At 32.1% G+C, this 26,545-nt stretch overlaps 5 protein-coding genes across 8 annotated transcripts in view; 3 read left to right on the forward strand and 2 right to left on the reverse strand.

Moving 5' to 3' along the window:
• Positions 1–2,793, forward strand: part of Dek (protein) — a 17,567-nt gene extending 14,774 nt beyond the window's left edge. For 2 of the 3 annotated variants that reach the window (XM_085194364.1, XM_085194365.1), the window contains exon 16: positions 1,254–2,793. In XM_085194364.1, the coding sequence (XP_085050490.1) occupies positions 1,254–1,268 (15 nt within the window). In that variant the 3' untranslated portion in view covers positions 1,269–2,793. Of the gene's footprint in view, positions 1–655; positions 822–1,253 lie in introns of all 3 variants that reach the window. The other variant, XR_014878548.1, reaches the window with a different exon arrangement.
• On the reverse strand, positions 1,883–13,959 carry LOC146533494 (uncharacterized). Its single transcript, XM_085194360.1, has 15 exons — positions 13,759–13,959; positions 10,977–11,201; positions 10,672–10,846; positions 10,178–10,321; positions 9,662–9,807; positions 9,120–9,210; positions 8,618–8,781; positions 7,980–8,131; positions 7,294–7,382; positions 6,992–7,067; positions 6,569–6,704; positions 5,541–6,409; positions 5,133–5,253; positions 4,552–4,654; positions 1,883–4,245 (listed from the first exon to the last, which is right to left on the reverse strand). The coding sequence occupies exons 2-15, from the start codon at positions 11,148–11,150 to the stop codon at positions 4,103–4,105; spliced, it is 2,583 nt and encodes an 860-aa protein (XP_085050486.1). The 5' UTR covers positions 11,151–11,201; positions 13,759–13,959; the 3' UTR covers positions 1,883–4,102.
• Positions 11,350–12,651, forward strand: LOC146533495 (uncharacterized). The gene is made up of 3 exons (XM_085195034.1): positions 11,350–11,583; positions 11,668–11,840; positions 12,436–12,651. Exons 1-3 carry the CDS (start codon positions 11,470–11,472, stop codon positions 12,575–12,577), a joined length of 429 nt encoding a protein of 142 aa, XP_085051160.1. The 5' UTR covers positions 11,350–11,469; the 3' UTR covers positions 12,578–12,651.
• Positions 13,960–14,056: 97 nt separating the features above from the next.
• Positions 14,057–16,966, forward strand: LOC146533496 (dynein axonemal assembly factor 19). Of its 2 annotated transcripts, XM_085194367.1 has the most exons (4): positions 14,057–14,637; positions 14,776–14,862; positions 16,352–16,496; positions 16,825–16,966. In XM_085194367.1, exons 3-4 carry the CDS (start codon positions 16,354–16,356, stop codon positions 16,934–16,936), a joined length of 255 nt encoding a protein of 84 aa, XP_085050493.1. In that variant the 5' UTR covers positions 14,057–14,637; positions 14,776–14,862; positions 16,352–16,353; the 3' UTR covers positions 16,937–16,966. The 2 variants fall into 2 exon arrangements, with proteins under 2 accessions (XP_085050493.1, XP_085050492.1); XM_085194366.1 differs by lacking the exon at positions 14,776–14,862.
• Positions 16,967–17,011: 45 nt separating this feature from the next.
• Positions 17,012–18,931, reverse strand: LOC146533497 (cilia- and flagella-associated protein 144). Its single transcript, XM_085195239.1, has 3 exons — positions 18,805–18,931; positions 18,069–18,228; positions 17,012–17,439 (listed from the first exon to the last, which is right to left on the reverse strand). Exons 1-3 carry the CDS (start codon positions 18,929–18,931, stop codon positions 17,307–17,309), a joined length of 420 nt encoding a protein of 139 aa, XP_085051365.1. The 3' UTR covers positions 17,012–17,306.
• Between the last annotated feature and the right edge of the window lie 7,614 nt (positions 18,932–26,545).

The raw sequence follows: 26,545 nt of genomic DNA on the forward strand, positions 1-26,545 counted from the left end.
GTAAAGTTCTTATAATTTTTTACATATGTCCATACTTCATATTTATAGGTTTAGCTGTTTGCTTTTTCATTTTTGTTTTATATTTTTTTATTGTACCATTATTAGTTATTTATTTCATATCGATATAGGGTATAGCAGGGTAAATATGACGTTATTTACGTTAGTCGTTACTTTGACTTTAACTTGACATAAAAGAGTAAGTCTCAGAGAACATGAAAAAAATATGTATTATTTGTTTATTTTTTTATAATAAAATATTAGTTTGAAATATATGATATATCGACGGTCCGTAGGTATAGTATCAAAAGTTAAAAAAATGAAGTATTTTTAATTGCTGTTGTGAAGTACTAACTAGGGTAGTTTTTAATTACATACACGTATAAATACACGTATAAATCGTTTAAATTTTTTTTAATAAAAAATTATCAAAACTACATACCCTTTTAATAAGTAGTATAAAAGAGCGATAAAAACATTACGACTTTTCGTTTTCAATACTTTACCTAGGGCCCATCGATATATGCATAGGACTCACTTCCTTGGGGAAGTGTGGACTGACTCACCATACTTACCAGGCTAAACCCTTAAACAATATGTGAAGTATATAATATAAGTAAGCATATATTTAGATTTATTTGTTTTTGTTTTGTTGCAGTGTATTTAAGATGTTAGGCGTTAAGGGCGGAGTGTAGTCTACGTAGCATACATATAGTTTATAAACGGACATAGTTATATATTATTACAATAATAATATATTATGAAAAAATAAAATTTTAATATCTCATATCAAGTGGAATGGAAAGCCCGCTTTTATTTTCCAGGTAGACATTAATTTTTATTGTTATTTTCGCATGCTTTTTTTTTTCAAATTCCTCTTTATGTTTTATAAAATGTATTAGTTGAAGAATTGTTTTGTTTATATATATTTATATGTAAACAAAAGAATTTTTGAGCATTGCCGCAGTACGTTGATTGAAAAACACGACGGTCGTGAGTTTTATCTCCACCAGAGGTGAATATTATATTTGTATAATTTTTATTTTCTCGCTTTGATAACGTGGTGTTGCCACGCAACACTAACAATTGAGCGGTGCATAGGGAACAGAGTGTCTTAACACTAGGTTTCTTCTGCTTACACTACTGTTTATTTTCAACCGACTTCCAATAATGGATAGGTTCTATCTATCTATATTCGACAACTATATGTATATATTTTGCTTTATATATTAATGTAGTTATTTGTTGTTTTCCAGCTCATATCATCGTGAGCGGTGGGCTCGGCCGCACTAGCAGTACGTCCCTCCCGGCGCAGTCGCCGCCTGCGCCGGGAGGGACCCTAGCGTTAAGTTATAATATAAACACATTTTACTTTTATCCACTGTTGTTTTGTATCTATTTTTTATAATTGTACCATTTGAATCACATTGAAGCAAATAAAGTAATCTTCGTGTAAATTGATATTTGGAATATAAAATAATTTTTCGTTATAATTCCTGTTTCTTTAGAGCTAATAAATAATATTGGACTATAATTGAGATTGACACATGTGTAGTATTGGAAAATAAAATAATATTAATATTGCATATATATTTATGCAAAAAAACGTAAACAATGCTGTTTACTGAATGACATATAAAATAAAATATGAAAATGGACTTGCTGTATTTGCTCTTATATGATTCATTTGTTTGTTGACGATTGATTTGAATCTTAGTCCTCTCGTAGTAACGTTAGAGTACCGCGTCGGGACCGTTTCATTTCCACATGTTCACGTTTATCTATCTATCTATCTGTCGTATATAATTGTAAGCATCGAATGTTGTACAAATGTAACAGGTTCGATCCCTAGCCGGCATCATGTACAAACGTTGTTGATCGGTTTTAATGTGTGGAATGTAAGATTATTTTTCTAACTTAGGCTGTAATTATAATTTATAATTTGCAGTCTTGACACTATCGCGACTGCTAGGTTCCGTTTAAGTGTACTTTTAGAATATGTAAATACACTGGACTGCGCCGGTGACGTCGTGCTAGGTGATGTCAGGCATGTTTTGGAACTATGTTACTGGAGTTATCGGATATCTATAACAAAAAATTATTTGTAATCGACCGATATAAATATTTTGGTTATTACCGGATTTATAATGAGACGTACCGACATACTAGCGCTTAGTACGAAACAACTGTTGCTACTAAACTGTCAATAACAGATTCTTAAAAAGGTAATATCCGATATAATCGATATAATATTCTTCTTATATCCGTATTGCATCCAGATATAAGTGTTCCATAACATTCCTGATGATTGATTGTATGCTATTCTTATTTTTATACAAGCGCCGGTCGAGCCCCGAGCAGACTACCCTACACGCAACTTTACTACATGTATTGATTTGTGCAATAACGTTTACATTTTGAATTTGAAGCTGCACTCACGTTTTTATATGTTTATAGTTTGCTTATAAATTTGTTCAGTTGAGGTGCTCGATCGTATTTTATTATGTAATTGTAAGTGTATCGTGGCCGAACCGTCGCCACGCACGTGGTGAGCATACATACATACATACATACATACAGTAGGTCTCCTAAATCTAAGTTAGTTTTAATCAACATTAAATGTGTATTTGTGAATTTAAAAAAAAACCTTTATTCGGTTGATGTTTCTTTATATCTGTCTGTCTGTGTAAATGGCTGAGATCAGTAGAGAAGTAGTGACACGGAGTGATAGAGTGACTGGTTCCCCTTTTACAATTGGAATATAGATAATAAAGCAAATAAAAAGTTTGAAATGTATATATTTTGTGTTTTCTTTTCTTATATCCTATTTTTATTTAGTATTAAGTACATCAATATACAAATATACAAAGAAACATTAGTTTACAAATTGTTGTTTGTTATTAATTAAATTAGTCAGTTTTTATGTTCTAGAATGAGATATGACTGGTTATCTATACTAAGACATTAATAATTTTACAATATTTCTATAAAAAATATAACTGTCATGTCATGTGCATACATACATTTTTGCTCTAACAATTATGTTGTGGATTTACATACTTGACAAAAAAATGTTAAGAGATAATCGAGACAAATTCGTTTTTTTATATTGTTTAAAAAACACTAAAAATATTACAGATAAATTCATTCTTAAATCTTAAAAAGTTCACCATTTTACTTTGTTTGTTTTGGTCCCTTTTACACAGTAATTTTATTATTTATTCTAACTTAAAAATATTATGTAATAGTAATTCTAATTGAAAGTCAAATATAAACATAGTTACATATAAATTAGTAAATAATCGAAGCAATTTTTACACATTCGCTTATATATAGTTTTTATTTAAGTAAAGATTAATTTGAGCATTTTATATGAAGGCTGTTCATTTAAATATTTTTTAAGATAAAAAAGGCTGTTCGTAAATGTCTTAAACATATTATGATGTTGTTTAAAGCTGGACGGATTTTTAATTCTATTTAAGTAAATTAAAACATTATTATGTATGAAATAAACTTTTTCTAATTAGAGACCCATCCATAAATTACGGTATGGTACAGTACGGTCAACAAGTCGCGGCTGCCCTGAAGTTACTTTTTCTAAGCGCTGCGCAGCCATCTACAGCTAACGTCATGGCTGCCAATACTCTTCGACCGCACTGTAAAGTATTTTATGATTCACAGCTGGTTACATTCGTCACACGTCATTTATGGATGGCCCCCTTAACATTCTTATTTTGTTGAAATATATTGGCACTTAAAAATCTTATAGAAGGTAGCTTCCTTTATTTCTATTATTAAATTAATGTTGGCACTACAAGTAATTTTTAGTCACAGATTGACCCCAATGTCTTCTTTTCATCTTTTTGTAATAAGATAATTTTGTAACGTTTTTCATTTTGAACATGTTCATCATCATCCGATGATAGTACAATATTACCATATTATGGATTAGTTTCTTAAACAATTTTCTAAATATTGGCACTAGAAGTGCCAGCTTACTTATACCCATGTTTTTCATTTTTCGGGTTCTTTGAACAAAGATTCGTAGCACGAATGACTGTTGTTGGTGTTTTTTATATATTGGTAGTAGAAATAATCCAGCAGGTCACAATTTAGTCTCAGGTTTGTTAGGTTTCCTGTGTCGCCGGCGGCGGTCGCGCTCTCTGTCCCTCCCGTACGCAAAGTCGTGTTGCGAGGAAGCTGAGCAGTGTGAGTGGGAACTGTCGTTGTCAGCACTGTCTACGTCACCTGTGAGGTTCATTTATTATTAAAATAAAGAAATTAGGTGCACGCTGTATACCGCACACAGCAGGGTAGACAGAGGGAACCTAGTGTCCAAAATATGCACTAAAAATGGCGATATATGCACAATTAAATGAACATTTATTTGAAAATTTATGTTTATTTCCACAGTAGGTATATTTAAACATATATTGGCATTGGTATCTATCTTCACTTTTAGCGAAGAACAGTGTCGTGTCACGAACTTGTCACTGCTTTCCCTACTAAGTATGCCGAAGAGGAAATAAAGTTATAAAAAAACAATAATCTCACCATCACTACTATTATTGCTGGGCACGTGAGCGTCGCGCATGCGCGGTCGTCGCCGCCAGTAGCGGAACTCGCGGGGCAACGTGTACGAGCGCGGGAGAGATATCTAAATAAATAATTTTAAAAAAAATATTAAGGAGAAATTTGGATCGTTGCTAAATATTAAATTATGGTAGTTACCTTAAAAATATTGAATAACAATCTTAGATGCTATTTGTTAATTACTACTGCCCCTGCAGTGAATCATGTTTTTGTATAAAGATCATAATTTCGTGTAATGTCCAGAACCAAATTTATGATAATTAATTCACGTCACATTTAACATGATATATCTATAAAAATAAAATATTGTAACTTAATTCTGGGGAAATAAAAAAAATCTATTATTGAATTAAATTGAATAGTATGTTATAGAAATAGATAAATACACTGGGACTTGCATGTATGCACATGTATGTATGCATTACTGTGCGTATACATAAAAATGATGATAGTTGTGTGACATAATTTATGAATGGCTTCGATTATGCCTCAGTTAATATGTTTGTGTGTGCTCTAAATGTCCTATTAGTGTTACCACTTACCTGGCTGTCAATGTCGCTGGGCGGGCGAGGGTCGCGCGGGGAGTCGCGCGCGTCTGAGCCGCTACTAGTGGGTGGAGGGAGAGCCGGGAGAGCTGGGATTACATCTTCTTTCTTTCTGTTGCTGCAATTACAAGTAGCACTATTATAATTTGTCTTAAATTTGTAAGCTTCATGCCTTCGTAGAGCAGCGGCATAAAGTCTGACTGTAATCGCCAAAGTCGTGGTGAATAAATTTTAATTTCTTTACTTTGGTATCATAGCGTGGCGTTCAATTTCGTCACCCAACACGCAAGATATCAAAAATTCGGTGATAAACAGAACGCAAAAAGCATAGTTCCTGAGATTAGTGACTTCAACGAAACAAACTTTTCAACTTATAATATTAGTAAAAACATATCAAATACTTACGGATACGGTGCACCCCAGTTACAACACACTTGTCTATTACAACCCTCCAAATAATGTGGTGCCAACAAAATCTCCGGTGTCCGACATCTTTGTTTCCTATCCTTTTTACCTAAACCGGGATAGAACCTGTCACATTGGTTATACTGATTACAGCCTTCACTGTAAATATTTCGCATATTATCTACGCCGTTTAGAGGATTCAAACCAGATATATATTCCTCTTTATTATACTGATTATCTTCGTAGGCAAATTCTGGAATGTTCTGTCGCTCCTCATACATTGAATTTTGGTTGGTGATTCGATTTTGGTTAGTTTCATAGTTATTTGTACTAACATCAGGTAAGTAATTTCTTGGACTGTTATTCAAAACGTTTCTAGGACTCCTACATATATTGGGTTCAAATTTTCTCTCGTTAATCGGTAAATAGTTAGTGACGCCATCATTTCTTAAATTCGCCGGATTTTCGTAGAAAGTTCTATCTTGGTTATAAATGGTTGTACGGAAAGTTGGTTTTTCTGTAGTTTCTTGCGAAAACGGAGGGTTGTATTCCGGTTTAATTTCCGTATAAGTGGGGTAAAGATTGCATGAATGGGGTAAAACTGGATAGTTTTGGTAGGAATGCGCCAGTTCTATACTAGGCCACGCCGGTGGTTCTGCGTGAGTTTTAGCGCGGGGTATGGGTTGTCTCTGCAGACTGCTATATATTTCTTCTGCCGCCACAGGGGTTGTCTTCGCTAATTTGCCCTGTTTTATTTCTTCCTCGATAACTCTTAATTCAGCGAGTTGTTTTTGTTTTTTCTCTTGCAACTTTTGTTGGATGTTGACGCGGGAACCGACGCTTGAGCCTTCGTTTTCTGATGAGCCACCCTAAAGATAAAACAGAAAATGTTACGGTTTTACGGTCGTCCATTGACTTTGGAAGAAAGTTCATGACAATTATAAAAATCTTAAAATTAAATCAGCTCAACCATCTTCAGCTAACTCAGGGCGGTCACAACACGTGGAACGTGCTATATTGATACTTACATGGTGGTTGTGAGCAGGCAGCGGCCTCCTCCAGAAGGCAGCGGGCGCAGGCGTGGGAGCGGCGGGGGGAGCAGGGGGCGCGGCTGGGGGAGGCACGAATGTAGTCGGTTTCTTCTTTTTACGACCGTTTGCCGCACTATTATAGGAAAAATCATGAAATAGTTGAGATTAAAAACATGCGTACTCGGAAATTCGGCGGCAAGTGGGGGCCGTTCCGTTCCGTTTCCATTAAGACACTGGTCTTAATGGAAACGAAGTGTCTTAACATTAGGTTTCCAAATTTTCTCTGTCTGCCCTGCTACATACGCCATACAGACATAATGAAACCAAAAAATTTTCATCCATTCATACATTCCATTCAAAAAATTAAACATAAGTATATAACAATAAATTGACCTATATGGTTATTTTAAAAACACAGACCTGTTATTTACAGGATTTGAAAATCTGCAGTTGAACACTCCGGGTATGGCGACATTGTCGCTTTGATTTGATTTACCTGAAAAGATTATAAAAATATTTTTTGTTAACCCATTATTATGTTTTAAAGCGAAATTCTAGCTATTTTCATTATATTTATAATATGTAAGGTACGCAAACCAGTAATTTAATTTGGGTAATAAGGGCACTTATTATTTTCAATTATTTTGATTTTTTTGCTCCTAAAAAACACAATGCGGCGTTAAATTCCACCACCCAACACGCAATTACCATTTATTACTTACCATTTTTATTTTGTGATGATCCATTTGTACTATTGGTACCCTGTTGGTTCTCGCCTAGCATGTAGCCGAGACGACGCACGTGGAAATATCTTTAACAAAAAAAAGAAAAATAATCAATATGATTAATTGATTACGTTATGGTAAATCTAAGTATTGGTACCATGTATATTGTAAATATATTTTTCATGAAGACAAATCTGCCGACAGTGCCAGTAGTAGTTCACATACATTACGTGTAGAGAGTAATTAAGTTCTTCGATAATCATTTTAATTAATCCTCTCTGAGAGATCTCCTCTAATCTCTCCTCTTAATTTAAAATTCAGTATGTAGGGAGTTCTTATTGAGAGTACTCCCAAGATAAGGCTGTCTACGCTATAGTTTTGCGTGTGCGTTTTCTGTCGGTCATGTGGTCAGCAACGAAGTTTTATTTATATACAGAAATGGGTTTTTTCCCTTATATATATTTTTAACAACAAAAAGCAATCATATAGAAATAGTTAGAAAAATAATCAAAGCATTCAATCATTCATTTCTCCAGCCAATCATTCATCTATCCATCTATCACTTGTCATTCGTCGTCCGTCATCCATATATCTACGGTCGTGTGTTGTCATTCATTCAACCGAATGAGGGACTGATTGGAATGAAATGGAACATTTTCATACATAATCTATAGATACATTACCTATAATATATCATCATGAAGGCCAGTCCGGCAGTAGCAGCGGCCGCTGCTGCAACCAGTACTTTTCCCCTGCCCCCCGCGCCCCGCCACGACCACCACCACGCAGACATTAACACACAGTTCTCGATACACATTACAGTGTAGAATATTACCTGAAATTATAGGTGAAATTATTATATCGAAAGGGAAATCGATTAAAGCAGTTTAACTTTTTTCCCGCATAGTAAAGTGGACTGGAAGCTAGTTAAGACCCTTCGTTTTTCTCTGCCTTCTGCCTAATTTATTATATTAATCGATTTGAGAGTAACCGATATACATAATATTTTTTATTTTACATATCGATTTGCTAATACTAAAATCGAGATATCGATTAAGAAGAGAATTATAGGTATAATCAATTTTATTATTAAATTCTTTATTATATTGATAGATATTATTATACTTTTTACATAAAGAGTTTTTTTAATTATGCTTGAAGTGTTGTATAATTCAATTTATTAATTTTACAGATGAACAATGTAGTTATATTGTAGCTTTAAAGATTTTACTAACTTTGATGATGATTTTGAGATAGAAGATAAAACAAAAATTTAATTGAATTGATTACAATTGATAAAACAAGAACAATAAAAACTTACCATCTTATACCTATGGTTCCGTTCGTACAAATTAACATACGCGAACACGTACACCACCGCCACGAGGGCAGAAAGGGCCGCTTTGCGAGACCTGCTCATACGCTCGCCGTGGAACGCGTTGCGCGGCGACACCAGCCACAGCCACATTGATATCCAGTGGAGACCTGGGGACATGGACACAAGGCGATTAGTGTAAGGCTTCATTAAAGGGTTTCACAGAATACTGATATGAGAGCTCATCTCGCGTTTTTTTTTTCTACATTTTACTGGTAGGACAGCATGTACTTTATAAAATCCACAGGAGTTTTATTCATTACCTAGGTAAAATATGTATAGAACAATAATTTTTATAACATTGCTGAAGTATTATGTAATACTGAATTACCAGTTACTATACGTGTAGAAAAGTTTTAAGTCATATTAATTATACAATTTTCGCATATTTTATTTTTAGTACTTTCATTAATAAATATTATCAAGAAATAAAGATAACATGTCTCACCTATAACTAAAAACACCCAATACTCGTAGACTAGAGCGTAAACACTGAGCGCGCATATCCGCGCCGACACTGTACCCAGCCGCCATAGAAACTGTCACATAAAACAAATTAATAAAAATATCATCAATATATTAAGAATTAAGAGAAAATCTATTATAGACATTTAAGGGGAAATAGGGGAACCCAAAACAATATTTTTTAGATTTTTTGTCTGTTTGTCAGTTTCTATTTTTCTGTGCGTTTGTTAACTGAACACGGCTTAACCGATATAAGTGCAGATGAAAAACAATAGATAATTGTGTAGAATTCAAATATTCAAAAATGTGTAAGGATAATTGTGACGAGGCCGTCAATGCGCAGTGGTCCAAGTATGCGACTGTCAACGCGACAGCATGTGGGTTCGATTTCCACTCGAGAAAATGATATATTTAATATTTTCAATTCTTCACTTTGGAAACGAGGCAAGGCGCGGGTTAAAATTGTAATGTAAATTTTTTTTTAAGTTTTCCAAAAAATTATAAACAATTAATTTTAAATAATACCTGAAATATAACTCCAAGCCAAGTTAACACTAGGCGGTGTACATTTTGTAGGCGGACGTTCTTACTAAAGCTGGCTAACGCCCAACACACGGAGAAGAGAGAGAGAGATGCAGATATCACATTTAGTTCAGCGAACGCTTTGTTTGCTGTAAAAAATATGTTAATTTTAACAAAAATATTTAGTCGCCGATTTATTTAAGGAAGCAAAGGGTACAAGGGTGTGACTGTAAAAGCGACGGGTGTGGATTCGATTCCCTCTCGAGGAATAAAGTAGGTATATAATATTTTCATTTCTTCGCTCTGGTGATGAGGAAAATGCACGGCGTTGTATTCCGCCACTCAACGCAAATGCATCCAGAATTCGGATCGGATTCGGATTCGGAACGGAAGTGTCTTAATGAGAACGAAGTTCAGGTTCCCTCTACGGACTATTATAATTTGTTTTGACTCATTATTATTTATTATTGTAAAAAAAATATATTTCTTTAATAAATCTCTTCGAAATCATGCACTTACCTGACGGTTCATCAATAGTAGGTTCTGGCGTGACCCCCAAAAGCTCATTGGTGCTTTCTAAATCCGCATCTTTTAAAAATATGTGCACTTGAAGTAGTAACATAGGCGTCGCTTCACAAAAAGCGTGAACCAGTCGTAGCATACCTAAAAAAAATGTAATGTATATAAAATATCTAAAATCAACATTATTAAATATTACTATTGAGGCCAATCGTGGGGCAGGATTATAGTTGCGCGACTGTTATCGAGACAAGTTGTGGGTTCGATTTCCGCTTGAGGATATCTACCTAATATTTAATATTTTTATTCTCTCGGTCTAATAACCAGGCAAAGCGACAGCTTTGAGTTACTCCACTCAAAACGCAATGCCTACGGAATTCAGAGAAAAATAGGGAACGGAGTTACGCTTACTAGGTTCCCAGCTTCCCCCTGTCTATTCTACTATGCGCGGGTTACAGCGTGAAGATACAAAAAATAATTACAATATTACTCACAAAGATCACGAACTTGATGCTTAACCCTCCTTAGCTCAACAGGTACTAATAATCGTGCATAACGCCACAGCACTCCCATTTGTAGGCAATGCAATAATATGGGCATCCAGGGAGGCCTGTCCTTTCTGCCTTCGCTTGCCCACCACATGTGTAGGTACCAGCGGAGAGATAGAACCTTAAAGATAATAAAATGTTAATGTTGTATATATGTATCTATTTAAATGCATAAATTTCAATCAACAGCAAAACGCATCTGAATAGAGTATTTTTTAAATATTTTTTAAATTGCAGTATTAATATTTTACCTGTGATATTAATAGTGATGTGACTACAATTGAAATAGTGGCTGCAAATGAACATTTGTATCCTCTCTCAAGAAGTGCGTAACCCATTACGAGATCGAATACGACGTCGCAGAAATATCCCGCTAGGGATATAACGTTGAATAAAACGTCGCATAGGGGTAAGAATTCCGCCATTTTCTAACATTTCTCGTGCTATCTTGATAAATCTTGCATTCTATAAAAATACTGTAAAAAAATAATTAATTTTTGATAATATATTCTATAAAATTGTAAACTATAAATTATTTATACTTTTATTGTTAAAATATATTCTTAAATAACAGATATACGTTAAATGGAACGTCGAAAACACTGATTTGACGTAAAAAATGCTAATTTGACAGCAAGCGTAAAGCTTCCCTCGCGTCAACCGTCAAAAGTTAAGTTTTAGTCGACGTAATGTTATTGTCCTATATTTAAGCATTTTCTGGTGATTTCTTAAAAGTAATATAGAATGTCTAATTATATGGATTTAGTAAGTAAAATAGGCAAAGATAGTTCCAGAGCGGCGTGTAAAAAGTGTGGTTATGCAGGACACTTAACTTTTCAATGTAGAAACTTTATAAAAGTAAGTTCAGTTTCATTTTAAAATGAATGTATAATGTGTAAATGTTTTAAAAGCTTTTAATCATTGTGTCGTTTTATTTTTTAGGTAGACCCAAATAAAGAAATTGTTTTAGATGTAAGCAGTACTAGTAGTGATAGTGAAGATGAATATGTCACACCTTTACAAAATTTACGAGAGGTTGAATTGAGACAAAAATTGCAGGAAAAAATTCAGAAAGTAAAAGAGAAAAAGAAAAGTAAAAGAAGAAAAAGATCAAGGTATGCAATATTTATTGCATAAAGGATTATTTAAATATACATATATAGTTTGTAATTGACTTAGAAGTCAAATAACCTATTCAGAAAATGTAATCTTGAGAAGCTGTTGTAAAGCAGTGGGATAGCATCTTAACTGAAACTTTTTGGTTATTGAGTTGAATTCGCATTTGGGGAAATTATTTTACATAATTTTATTTTGATTTCCTTAAATGCTCTGGTAAATAAAGTATATTTGCCACCTAATACCTCAAAATTGAGTGAATAGTGGGGAATTGAGCATACAGAAAGTGTAAAGCAGAGCTTTTTTAATGAAAGTTTTTAAACAATTTGTGTTAGGTTCATTGTTTACTTTACTGGTGCATTTCCACCATTCTTGAAACTTTTAATAACATATAAAAGAAATAGAATAAATTAAATAAATGAATAGTTTAAAAGAAAAAAAAATTAAGTTGTTGCTACATATAACTATAATTCGACTTTGCATAAACCAAGGATTTTTATTTTAAAATAGAATATTCTATATAAGTAAATAACATAGAAAAGAAACTTTAATACAGTGCTCCCATATTTAATTAATTATTATTTTGTTAATTAGATCATCAAGTACTTCATCAACAAGCTCCAGCAGTAGTTCATCATCAGATAGCAGTGACTCCCATAGAAAAAAGAAGAAACATAAGAAAAAACCTAAGAAGTCAAAGAAGTCAAAAAAAGAACATAGGAAAAGTAAAAAATAAGTTTCTCCTAACAAAAACCTCAAGAGTTCAATTATGAATTTAATAATTAAAATAATAATGTGTACTTTTATAAATGGTCGTTTATTTTATTTTAACCTACAACATAGAAATAATACAATAAATTATAATGAAACTGTAATGTAATGTATTCTTGTATTACATTAGTTTCTATTATAAGTTGCTGAAAAATTTGTAACCATATCATTTTTTTTTGTTCCACTCTTTCCTTGTAGTCATAGTTAGCCTTGTAAACTGAGGGCTCTGTTCTCAGATGTCCACCCAAATTTAAGCTGTCTGATGATTAACCACAAAGTTCAAAATGGTGCTTTAATTACCAGATCTAACAAATAAAATAATATATACACTGTGATTACAGTTGGGTGCTGCCTCAGTGTGCCACAACAAGATCTTTATATGATTATACTAAACATCTATATTTATTTTTGTTTTAAAATTTATCAAGTGTACAAGTTGTTGCCTTTTGATTTAAAAAGAAATTATTTTAAAATATCTCCACAAATCCTTACTTATTTTATCAATTCACAACTAAGTAGCTTTTAAATGCACAAAAGCACAATTATTTGCCCTTAATTGGGTACTGGGTCACATTTTGTCACCGTATATATCATTAAATCTATAAAGAGGCAATGAGAAATTAAAATTTAATCATTAAAATTTTAGAACCATACATAAATCAAATCATAAAATAAGTTGATTTGATATTATGTCTTTTTAAGGGGAAAAATGATAGTAATTATTATAATTACAGAGATTATCAGTATTATGTTATAGTTGTACCAGTAATATGTACTAGTAATATTGTAAATATAGGTACCTATTTACATATAAGTACTTATATTTTCTATTTGAATAGATAATTTATTCTAAAATGTAACCTTACAGTTTATATTATTGAACAAAAAACATTAACATTTTAAATAAGATTGAATTTACATAATAATATTATAACCGATATTTTCTAAATGCATAATAAATTATAATACTAAATGTATTTAATAAATAAATAATAGTTTCTACCGATTATATCAACTTTACTTTCGGAAACTATAAAGTATGAATATAATAAAGATCAAAATATATATAATTATAATTATTTCTTTAAAATTATTGTAATCTCTTAAAGATAACTTTAATAGGTGTATACAAGAAATATTTCTCACCTGAATCACTCAAATTCCATAAATGATGTAGAAAGTATGTACACAATTTTACTTAGAGCACTTGGAAGGTTATACACTATGAAGCACACTTATATTATAAAAGTAAACTTAAATTCCACATATTTAAATTATATAATTGTAACAATATAGTTAAAATTACGTAAAAGCTAAAGTATTTTGGTTAAGTTGTTAAAAAGTTAGTGAAGTTCACGTCAAAAGTTCACATACTGGTTTGCCATCTAGCGGGCGGTATGCGAGGCGTGGGAAAGCTCGATCGATTGTTTTGCTACATACAAGTTACAGTACGATCGGCGAGTCGTGGCAGTCTTCAAATTAGCTACAGATGGCTGCGCAGATTTTATTTTATTTCTTTTTCTTACTTTTGATTATAATTTTTCCCTCAGCGTATAATGTTCAAAATTTCAAAAGTCCAACCCCAAGCGGCCACGACACATCGGTCGCACTATACACTCCATGGAAGGCTGATGGCGAGTTCCCAAGTCCCAACACGATTAGTATGAACGTTTACAGCTTAACAATTTTGAATTCTTGCTAGACAGCGCGTCTTGAATCCTTTATGAGGTTAATATTGTTTTTTATTCCATATATTTTATCAGAAACAGATTATCAGAGACTGAGCCTTGATCGTCGATCGTTAAGATTTAACGGTTTTTTAACCTGTGGTTTAAGATATAAAAGAAATATGATACTGTTACCGTACTTTTAATACTTTCATACATAAACTTATTTTTATGTTTGATATTATATACTAACGTATTCATAATATTTAAAAATATCATTAAAAATTGCAGATAAAAATAAATATTTGAAGTAAGCGTGTGAGTTGGTTCCTATTCGAGGAAATGAAATATTTAATAGGTATGTACAGATATGTAGAGACCATACCGTTTGGCGCTCCGTTCTTACTGAATACCCCGGTAGGGATACGGCGTGAAGCTAAGTTAATATTTTAATTAAATATTTATTTATTTACATTATATTTTCATTTCTTCGCAGCGTTGAACTCCGCCACTTAACCGGCAATGCCTCAAGAATTCGCACCCTGCTGTGTGCGGGACACAGCGTGAAGCTGATTTAAAATTGGTAATTAATATTTACGTATTTTTATTATACATGTCATTGATTATAATTTTAATAGCAACATCGTTTATAACTTTATAAGATTATAAAACATGAAAAACATAGTAGTAGATATTACTTTAGGAATACAGATGAGGTTGAAATCTTTGAAAAACTAGTTCTTTCTGTTTATCTCGAAGACAAGACTCAATTATTGCTCCGGTCTAAGCATTATTACGTTTTACACATCACAAGTAGGCTTTTGACTTGGATTCTTTAAAGTAGTTTTTATTTTTTACCGTTTCTACATCAGTTTTATAGTAAAAAAATGACCAGTTTCAATAAACATGCAATTTTATAACGGTTTGTATTTGGTATGTGATTAAAATAATAATTATTTGCTCAATTGTTTCGTTTTAAATTCACACTGAATATGTACCTACTCGTAATATAGAAATATATTATAATTTGTCATTGTTTCTTATTTCTCCGTTTGTTTAATTCAAGGTCAATGTCAGCTTTGTTTTATGTAGGTATATTTTTGTGGAAGTTTTGAGTATAGCATAAAGACTTCTAGCTAGCTTCTAGCCTAGATTGACGAGGTTATTGAAAAACTCTTAATTTTCTCTTTTTTATCTAATTTTTAGAAATATATTTGAATATCTATTGCAAAATCAAGATCATAATACCATTGTTAATCAATTAATATTCATTTTTGAGATAAACATTAAAATATTCCTAATGCACTCGTATGTATTTAGTTAGCTATAGCTCGTTTTTTAAATTAAGTTATAACATTTATTAACCTAATAAAAATTTGAAAAAATATTATATGGACAAAATTTCTGGGAAAACAATTTACCCTATCGTTTTAGTGCTAATAGTGTCATAACTAGGCAGTATTAGAAGCGGTCTGATGAAAATCCGCGGCGACTCTACGGAGGCACGTGTTCTGATATACTGTATAACTAAATGAAACTAAGATTATATAATAAGATATAATTAATATTTAAGATACTTATATTGTTTATGACTAAAGGCGATGGGCATGTATTCGATCCGGAATGAAATATTTTCATTCTTCGCTTTAGCAAGACAAAGCGCGGCGTTGAGTTTTGCTACTCAGAACTCAACATATCAAGTTTTGAATTCTGCCAGAACATGAAGAGCGGATGGTATTAACTAGATTCTATTGGGAAACTTTACTTTACTTTACTTGGGGAAGAAAACCTTATTATATTAATAAAGACCGTGCGTACAGCGACAATGAAATTATATATTTTAGAAATCATTGTTATAGATTTGTTATATTACGAATTTCTCGTCATTATATTTGTTTTGAATATTTATCATCAAAAACAGTTTCCGTTTTGCGTTCAATAAATGACAATTACAAATCATAACCATGGAAACAGATTTTGTTAGTCGCCAAATCAGGTGATATCATAGAAAATATTGTTTTACTTTGACGGCTTAACCTAAACTAAAATACATTAAAAAATATATTTTTAAGAAATGAACAAGTCATTGAATCTGGAAGATATATCAGCAATGGAAAACCAACTGAGGCAGAGTATGGAGGAAGATAGGAAGTACTGGCGAGTAAACACCGTGAAATGTGATGCTATACATACGGCTAAAACTTATGAAGAATTTGCGTAAGTTTTTTTAGTCTATTAAATAATTAGCTTTGTATCTTACATTATCTTTAAGTACCTACTGCAGGTTTGTTAAAATATTAGTACTCGACATAGAATATTGCATATGAAACCATATATAATCCAAATCCAATACTGAATTTTGTCTGACTAGACATGGGAATTTTAATATATAAAAAAAATGTTCTTAATACTGTTTGTATTAGACTACTAGAAACCTAAGGCATCCTTTAATTCAATAATATTAACAAGATCCACACCAAAGTGGCCATATTACACAGACTGTTGATTGCACTTTATAAAAATACTTTTGTTTTGTAATTATTAGGGACAGAGTCGCGGCAGCACATTTGCTTCCGCTGGACAAAAAGGATTTTTCTAAGAAGGCATCTCCTGGCTGGAATCAGTATGCAACTAGAGAAAAGGAAATTCAAGAATAATTTAGACTTAATAAAACAATATGTAAAATTCATGATCTTTTATTTATTAGTATGTGTAGATATATGTATGTCGAAAGTATGATATAAGTAATTTTCACAAAATAACTAAGTTATGTCAATGCCTTTATACAAAATTTCTATCTTCTGCCAAATTTACATACACATACAATATGAGGGTCTTCAAAACCAGAGTGAATGGGTATCTGCTAGGCAAGCGTGCACCACCGTAGATTGCATCAACGTTCACCAGACTTGATGCGGTCAAACGCAAGCCTATTCAATTTAAAAAAAATATACATAAAACTAAGTTTTTTAAAAATATTTCCCTCTTTTCAATTTGCGTACAAAACGTACAAATTTATCTTTACATTTAGCCTCGTTTTCTTGGATTTGACATAAGAATAACAATTTCAATTTTAGTGTGTGAACTTTCACGCTTTGGATGGTAGAAACGTCGGTCACTACGATTCATCGGCACTAACGGTTTATCGTACCACCCGTATCTGTAAAAATAATATAATTATTAATTTTTGTGTCTTATAACAATTTTATGAAATAATAAATTAATTTTAAATTAAAGGAGGCCAGTTGTGGCGCAGGAACACAATTGTGTGACTGTAAACGTGACTGGTAGTGAGTTCGATCCCCACTCGAGGAAATAACATTTATATTTTCATTTTCTCGTTCATCGTTTCCAGAATTCGGCGGAAAATGTGGAACGTAGTGTTTTAACACTAAGTTCCCTCTGCCTACCCTACTGTGTGCGTTGTATTTATTTAAATTAAATATAAAATATTTGAAATATATGAACAAGGAAACAACATAAACAATGTAATAGTAGCGGACTTGAACTCGCAGAATTTTAAATAAAAAATGCGCATTTCTGCTTTATGTAACATTTAAGATTTTCTCGTTAAGTAGGTATTAAAAACAATCGCAATTATATAATAATATATAAAGAATACACCGTGGAATTCCACAAAAGGGAAGCGTTTTTCCTGAAAGATTATTATCTCCTGCTTCCACAGTTATATCTGCGTTTCTTGATCTTCAATGAAATGAATAAATGTAAAATTTTAAAAAAAACATAACCAAAATAGGTATTACAGATCAAAGAATAATAATCTCTTACTCTTGATTTTCGGTAGCGGGCGTGGGGTATTTGCTATGCGGGCCTTTGGCCCTCGTTTGGGAGACGTTATGATGATAATTGTCCACCTTTTCCGTCTGCATCTTAGATTCCGCTTTGAGTTGATCGTGGGCCGCGTAAAATTTACCCGTTACGGGTGTTGCTGTTAAATATAATATTATAATAATAATAAAATGTTTCAACGTATTATATTAATTTTGAACATTTGTTATATTTGTGTTATTTCTGTTTATCTTTTGTAATGTAAGTATGAGCTACACCTATCTGCCGACGAGTCGTCGATGCCCTGAAATTAGGCTTTTTGAACTTTTAGGTAACGTTCACTCAGGGGAAAAAAAAGTAGGAAAAGTCCTAAAATCCAATATAGGCAGCCATCTACCTGGTACCCTGGTCTAGGTAACTTCAATGCGGCCACGACTCCGCGGCCGTACTATACATATTAGTAGATGTTTTAAGTATTAGATTCAGTAAAGACTTGTAATACAAATAACTAAAGCCTCCATTAAGCCTCTAATGATTTAACACAAAGATAAAAATATTTAAACATTATATTCTTATGTAGATAGGCATATGCTATACATGTATGTGCGAATTAACTTTTGTTTACTGTTTTAGATATTACATTTTTTTAGTGATTACTCTTGGCTTGGTGACTTATTATAAGCATGTCTTTTAAATTTTAATAAGTAAATTATTTATTTGATTAAACGTTACTCACATCCAAAGTTAGGTCTATATATTTTGTAATTGCGGAAATGTTTGACTTCTCTATATATAATTTCGTTGAGCATATGTATGTCAATTGCCATCCTAGTCCCGAACGTGCATTTTCCTTCGTTACCCATTATTAATGATTTTGATTGATGATTTGTTAACTTTTGTAGAGTTAAAATTCTTCAAATTAAATAATAAAGCTGCTGTATATGATTTAGAAAAGGATCTAACAAAAAAGAAAATATGTTTTTAAAAAATCAAATAAACTTTGCTTTGAAAATTAGCGCAATAGATTTTGACAGAAGATTCTTTTTTTTAAAAAGTAAACGGTTTGATTTGATAATGTGAATATAATATAGAGCCTACATACTGATGCTGTCAATAATTATAAAGAAACTTTTTGTTTGAACTTTGCAATTCCTTTCATTATTACTAATTACAAAAAAAATCGATACAAGTTATTGCAATTTTGGTAGAACACGTATGCGTAAAAATTACGTGTACAACTCTATAATAAAATAATGCATACCAGCATTGGCTCAGAGGGTGAGAACTGATTGATGTAAAGCTCCATTATTGCCGTAATAGTAGAAGTGTAATATTCAATCTATTAATTAAGTAACTAGATAAATTCATAATCTAATTAAGTAACTAGATAAATTTTACTGCAGTATCAAATATTATCAAGACTATTTTAAAAAATATATTATTATTATTTCCAACAATTATGGCTATCTAAATTTAAAAAAAAAACATAATATATAGAATTTACGAGGCGTAAGTTGAGCTTTGCATTTGCATCCTATACACACACAAATGCAAAGTTCATCTAATGCCTCGTGGAATGTTCTTTGACATGGATTGACGAAGAATTTGAAATGAGAGCCCACATACAGCAGGGTCGGCAGAGAGAACGTAGAGTGTATATTCTCTTTTCCGCTTTCAGTTCCGAGATATAACGTGTTGAGTGGTGGAACTCAACGCCGCACTTTGTAAACTCAAAATGATGAAGATATATTATTAAAATTGAAACTTTAAAGTAAAATTACATTGAAACACTAAGTTGTAGTAATCAACAGGTGGGGTAATTTTAATGGGAGAGTAATTTGTTTAGGGCTTGCTCGCTCGGGGACAGATTAGAGCTAGATAGCGGCAGATTACCACAGATTACCTATAGTTAAGCTGCGGGTCGATTAACTTTTGCTATCATTAACATGGTGTTTACATAATTATTCTAAATTTCTAACTGTTGCCTCATATTTAAATTAAGTTTTATTTTTTTTATCAAATTGCTCTTTTTTTATTATATGTTACTTAATAAATTGTCTTTTTTCATAGTACTTACATGAGTTAATTCAGCTGTATTACTAAATATTCTATAAGTATGTCTGTGTTCGCGTGTTTATAATCAAAAAGTAAGGGGGAGGATGGAGGAGTAAAGATGCTTTGTATATAACAAGTAAGTTATAAAATAGTGACGTTATTTAGACAAAATATATTTTTATTAAATCATACATAAATAGGTAGGCAAATTATATATTTTGCCAAAATCAAAATGCGAAAAATAATAAAAGCAAAAATGTCTACCGTTAATAAATTCAAACAAGTAAAGCGTAAGCTGCAATAAAAATCTAATAAATGGAGTCCTTCCAATGAAGATCCCTGTGGAGAATTTAAAAACGCTTCGGTATATCTGCCATTCTTTGGGGGGCCGCGGTGCGCGTGAGGCACTCTAAGATATTCACAGCGAAATACGCGTAGCGGTGAACATAGAGGAGCGGAAACCTATATAAGCTAATTTGTAATTAATATTTTATATTTTTAAATATTTATCTTTTTCAGCTTCACGCTTTTTCTTGCTTAGCAGCGTAAGCAGAAGAAACTTATTTAGACGTATTAAGACACTCCGTTCCCCACTTGCCACTCGATTTATTGTGTATTGAGTGACGAACTTCAACGCCGCGAGTTTAAATATAGGTTTTTTTAATATATTCTAATAAGGTAAATTACAAGAAATATTAATAATTTAAAGAATAGTAATAAATAATTTTGGAATAAATGGGTATAAATACTTTTTAGAAAACGTATAAAAAATTTAACGTAAGCAGTTTGATTTGTTGAACCCGCGCCTTTTGGAAACCATCAAATGGGTATAAATATTTTAACAACGAATTAAATTAAAATTAAAACATTAAACTAAAATTAAGACATTTAACTATAATAATTTTTACTCTTTCATTATTTTGAATTAATAATAAAAAAAATAGAATTAATTAAAACGCTACTCCAGTCAATGAAGGGCGATCCCAACAAAAATTCCGATCGCCTATCGCACCGCGCCAATATTGCGGGCATCCGCGAAATCGACATCTACCGAGACAACTATTTCATAAGGCGTATAATTGAAATATCCGCAAATGCTCACCGCCTCTAATGGGAATAGGATGTGGTCAATATGGTAAAATTATTTATTAGGTTTATTTATTTGTTTATTAAAAAAAAATCCCCCTGAATTCTAGAGGCCTTGCGTGTTGAGTGGCGGAACTCAACGCCGCGCTTTGCCTGGACACCAGTGCGAAGAAATGGGAATATTAATTTAAATAAATATTTAATCTCCTCGAGTGAGGATCGAATCAACAACCAGTCGATTTTACAGTCACATTTTGTGCCCTCGCACCACGACTTAGCAAATAAGAATTTGTACTTAAAACTTTTAAAGCTATTAACAGTTTTCCACTTATAAATATATTCTATAGGTACGATTAGAGCTATACATCAAAATATTTTACTTTCAATGTAAATATTGAAAAAATATACATTTTAAATTATTTTAAATGACCTTGTTGAAAAAGGTTTTAAATTATGTTCACATACGTATAAATAAATTTTCAACTCAATTATTTACAATAAGATTTAAAATAAATGTTAAAATTGTAAAAAAAATGTTTACAATATATCCTACGCTTTACGGGGTGGTTTACAGGAGGGTGGCAGAGACAATACAGGTGTTTAATGAGCACCTGCACCTACTGATTCACACAATTTAGACTCCCACCTGCAGATTGATTTATAATGTAATTTGATTTTGATGCAATCTACTTTTCTAGAAATTTAAATTGTTTTAATATGGTGAGTTCTATTATTTAGTATAAAAGGAATTTTAGTATTATAATAAATATAACAAAAAAAATTAAAGGCCAGTCACGGCGCAGAGTTAAAAACGTGTGACTGTCACGCGACAGTTCATGGGTTCGATTCCCATTTGAGGAAATGAAATATTTAATATTTCCATTTTTTTCGTTCTGGTATCGAGCACGGCGCGGCGTTGAGTTCCGTAGTTCAACACGCAATGCCTTCAGAATTCGACCATAAATTGGGAAACGGAGTGTACTGTCAACAGTGGGTTCCCTCTGCTTACCCCTATGTTCGAGATACAACGTGAATCGTGAAGAATATCATCATCATAAACAAATTTTATTTATTACAATTCTATTTATTATAACAACGAGGCGAGCGAGTCTTCACGCAGTGGGACAATATCTGACGTTTTCCTGGCGTTAATTATAAAGTTAAAGCGATTACTGTGGTTTCTCTTTCTCTGTGGATCTCCACTCGGGAGAATGATTATGTTAAATTATTTTTACGATCCTGATAATAAAGCGTTGCGTTAGTTCTGCACTCTTAACACTAGGTTGCCTTTACCTCATTTAAAGTGAAAAAATGTTAGGCCGTGTTTATATTAGAAAATTGACATAACTGATGAGAATTACAGAGATAAACGGTCCAATTATTCATATAATTTACAACACAATCTCGTCACAGATTGATTTTACAAGTAGTTTGACCTCAAATATATTTAATTTAAATCATAAATTTAGTCAAGTTTTGTGTTTATATCACGGATATATGTATATAGTTCTTCAAAAGACTCGATCCGTCCTCGTTTGTATTGTTTCATTATTATTTTTAGCTTTACGCTTTATGCCTTCGATAGCGGGGTAGGTAGATAATCTAATGTCTAAATATTCTGTTTTTCATATAAATTCAAGACTGTTTAGATTATTTGCTGAGTGGAGGAACTCAACGCGGCTTGTCGTTTTGCAAGACTGTCAAAGTATTTACTTTTTTCTGTTAGTATATATATATTATTATTCAGATACACGCTTTCACCTTAAACAGGTGGAACGCGATCGGTACCAAAGGCGGTAGGTACCAAATTGCCTATCTATTTCACTTCCAGCGATTTCCAATCATTCAGCAAATATTAGAGACTTTCGAGACATTGCCAGCTGGGTAGTGAAACTCAAGCCGTCTGTTTTCTTACCATGCCTTGGAAAATTTAAATACAAATGAATATTTTGATACAAAAATAGAAAAGATTAGGGGTAGGTCTAGGGGGGCTTCTACGTATTTAGGCTGCTTACATTACAGAGATTTTTTTTAGTATTTTTATCATATTCTGATTTCGAAATTAAATTTTCCTAAAAATAGAAAATAAAAATTAAATATGTATATAAAGAATCACAATACCTACTACGGTAGGGCTACCGTCTTTCTTAATATCTGGCAATAAAAGTCAGTGATAAATTAAATTCAATTATATTTTCACTTCTGAAACGCTTAAAATAAATAGCCCTATCATTAATATTGTCGTCATTAGTCATAATAATTATAATTGATACCATTTTTTTGGGGCCAGTTGTGGTGCAGGGCACAACTGAGTGAATGTAACGCGACGGTTGTAGGTTCAATCCCCACTCAAGGAAATTAAATATTTGATTACATTTATATTTCCTGGTGGCGAGGCAAAGCGAAGAGTGTCTTAACACTAGGACTGTCTTATTTTGATACTATTTTTAATGTAACTTTTAAAGTAGCTAACAATGTAGCGCCAAACTGGTGTACTAGTTCTATTTTGGACCAACGCTAGTAGTAAAACTTTCTCCTAGTTTGATTATTATGTATTTTAAACTTACGAATGATATTTCAAAATATCATACATTGACGTTATTGCTATGGGAAAAACAAAACAATGTAATTTATTTTATTTATATACATACTTACTAATATATAAGTATACATATTGATAATACAGAAAAAAGTAGAAAAAAGATCGTTGAAGCCGTTGTGGCGCAGTGGCATAGTGTGTGACTCTAAACGCGACGGTTGTGGGTTTGATTTCCACTCGTGTTGGAATTCTTAATATTTTCAATTCCTTCAGTACTATCAAAACTTATTTTATTTTGCTTTGGTGCCAGAGCGAAGAAGTGAAAATATTAATTTAAAATTTATATTTTTTTTTTATGGAAAAAGGACAAGGCCCAATAATTAATTATTAAAATTAATAATTAATTATTCATTCCCTCGAGTGGGGATCGAACCCAAAAATCATCACGGACGGCCTATCTTTCTTCTTCTTCTTCCTGGCATTAATCCCGGCTATTACCAGGGTCTGCCTTCCTACTTAACCTACTCCACTTTGCACGATTTTTTGCGTCCTCGGTGGTTAGACCATTGGCTCTCATGTCCTGCATCACGACATCCAACCAGCGCTTCCTTGGGCGTCCGGGAGGTCGCGCCCCAGGAACTAGTATAGCAAGGCACTTGCGTCCGACATAGTTCTTAGGCCGGCGCGTAACATGGCCAAACCATCCCAAGCGACGCTCTTGGAGCTTATCCGCTACGTCACGGACCCCAAGACTACCTCGAATGAATGTGTTGCGTATGCGGTCAGACCGCGTTACGCCGCACATCCACCTCAGCATCTTACGGACGGCCTATATTATAGTTAAAAACAAGTAAATTGGAACAAATAAAATATGAACCCACTAAATTCGCATAACTTAGAACAATTGAGTCATACACCCATTATACTTGACTTTTGAACAGCTTTAAAAAAATATGACAATACTGTAGAAAAATGAAATCTAAACTTAGACCAACATATACAATAATTGAATTGAAAGAAAATATATGCAACGTCATTACATGTGGATACGTAACGTGAGCCTAAAAAATAAAATAAAAGAGTTCGCTTTTCGCCCGCAGCAAAGTGGAAAAAATAATTTGGGACTTTAAATTTGCCTGAGAACGTAAGTTTGTTAGTTTTATTAAGAAATTCACAAGCTTTTGGATTTTTCGTTTGTAGGTAATTTTCTATGCACGTTCATATTTTTTTTGGTGTACAAATTAATTGATTATTATTTAAAATGATTGTAGCTGTAATGGTGATTATCTTAAGAGTAAAAAAATGTCATTTGACAGAAAAGAAACTGTCGAAAACATATAAAAAAAAATAACGCAACGGAATTTGAACCTGCTCTACTTGGAATCCGTATAAACACTGACTACTAAAATATATTAAGTTCCTATCAAGCTACTTAGAAATTACTTTACTTTACAATTTTTTTATACGTTTTAGAAAAATATTATTAGTGAAATTTTCTTGTTCTACTATTTAGAACAGTACAGAACAGAACAAGACCCGAACAGTTGTTGAAATGGTATCGTTCAAATTTACTTTGTGATTTAAGCATATACGCATAAATATATTTACAATTTACAACTAGGTTAAGTCAACAATAAAAAATAACAAAGACGCCATCATGGTGCAATTGAGATTATGTTTATATTTAAATTAATTTTATTTTTACGATCTAGAAAGACAAAGCGGCGTTAGGTTAGTTACGTTTTGTAACGAAAATGGCGCAACCTAGGCGATTTGTTAAAAGTAAAAACGTAAAAACTGTCACGTAAATAATAATAATAAATTGTACGCGTCACTCTCAAGTCGGCACAAGACAGAGATATTAAAAGTTATGCTTCCCTTCCCTACGCGTTATTTTGCGTCACCCAACGCCGCGTTTTATCTTATTTGATCGAAGATTGAAGATACAGAGTACAATAGTAAAATTATTAAAATTAAATATTTACATTTCTTTTAGTTGTAAGTAGAGATAACATTTTAATTAAATTGTAATATTTTTTTATGAAAGAAAATGAGTAATAAGAAATCTTAGCTTTGAAACGAAAATCTTTAGGAATTTCACCCGGAATTTGAGAGTTTTATATAAAGTTAAGAGGGTTTTTTATACTTATAATGATGTTTTAGAGCGTATATTATGATAAATTTGCGATTCTTTTCTAAATTTAAGTTTGTTTCTGGAAAGAAGTCGTTTTTATTTTGGTTCGTACCGTTCGTATTGTTACTATTTTTAATTAATTATAAAAAATCCTAGAGTAAAAAATAAATAAAAGTAAATGCTAGAGCTACTTAAGGTACTATTGAAGAAATATTTATACCTTAAGATGTGCATTGCGTAGTCGTTTTAACATCAAGAGTTAGATGAAAAATCAGGAAAATTAGAATCTCTTAACATCTGTATATTTTATTTGCGTTTTTTTTTGTAAAACATAATTGGTTTAAAAGAAATAATTAAATTGGTTATAAAAATATTTTAATTAATTCATTTTTTATTGATTCTATTAAATTATTTATTTAGCATATATTTAGGGCTACATTGCATTATTTTTATTTATTTTTTATTGATTCTATTACATATTTATTTAGCATATTTTTAGGGCTACATTACATTATTTTTATAAAGTGAATTACTAATCTCATTGGGCCCTTAAATATTTCATAGGAAAAAGCACCCTTTTCCCGTTTCCAAGAAGAGAAATCACGACAATTCTCAATGTTAACAATAATTTAGACGTATTGTGTTAAATTGTATGAAATATTG

Source organism: Heliconius melpomene, chromosome 12 (assembly GCF_056956725.1).
Source record: "Heliconius melpomene rosina isolate 202511_hmr_F chromosome 12, ASM5695672v1, whole genome shotgun sequence".
NCBI lineage: Eukaryota > Metazoa > Arthropoda > Insecta > Lepidoptera > Nymphalidae > Heliconius > Heliconius melpomene.

Bases quoted from the DNA above. Each gene is read 5' to 3' on its own strand.
- LOC146533494 (XM_085194360.1), bottom strand. From the start codon at position 11,150: ATGGCGGAATTCTTACCCCTATGCGACGTTTTATTCAACGTTATATCC. The intron at 9,211-9,661 runs GTATTATTTAAA...TTTATGTGACAG, and splicing joins GGCTTGGAGTTATATTTCAG to TTTCTATGGCGGCTGGGTAC. The intron at 4,655-5,132 runs GTAAGTGGTAAC...TTATTTATTTAG, and splicing joins CCAGCGACATTGACAGCCAG to ATATCTCTCCCGCGCTCGTA.
- LOC146533495 (XM_085195034.1), top strand. From the start codon at position 11,470: ATGTCTAATTATATGGATTTAGTAAGTAAAATAGGCAAAGATAGTTCC. The intron at 11,584-11,667 runs GTAAGTTCAGTT...TTTATTTTTTAG, and splicing joins AATGTAGAAACTTTATAAAA to GTAGACCCAAATAAAGAAAT. The intron at 11,841-12,435 runs GTATGCAATATT...TTTGTTAATTAG, and splicing joins AAAAGAAGAAAAAGATCAAG to ATCATCAAGTACTTCATCAA.
- LOC146533496 (XM_085194366.1), top strand. The intron at 16,497-16,824 runs GTAAGTTTTTTT...TGTAATTATTAG, and splicing joins AAAACTTATGAAGAATTTGC to GGACAGAGTCGCGGCAGCAC.
- LOC146533497 (XM_085195239.1), bottom strand. From the start codon at position 18,931: ATGGGTAACGAAGGAAAATGCACGTTCGGGACTAGGATGGCAATTGAC. The intron at 18,229-18,804 runs GTGAGTAACGTT...TATATTTAACAG, and splicing joins ATATAGACCTAACTTTGGAT to CAACACCCGTAACGGGTAAA. The intron at 17,440-18,068 runs GTAAGAGATTAT...TTATTTTTACAG, and splicing joins CCCGCTACCGAAAATCAAGA to ATACGGGTGGTACGATAAAC.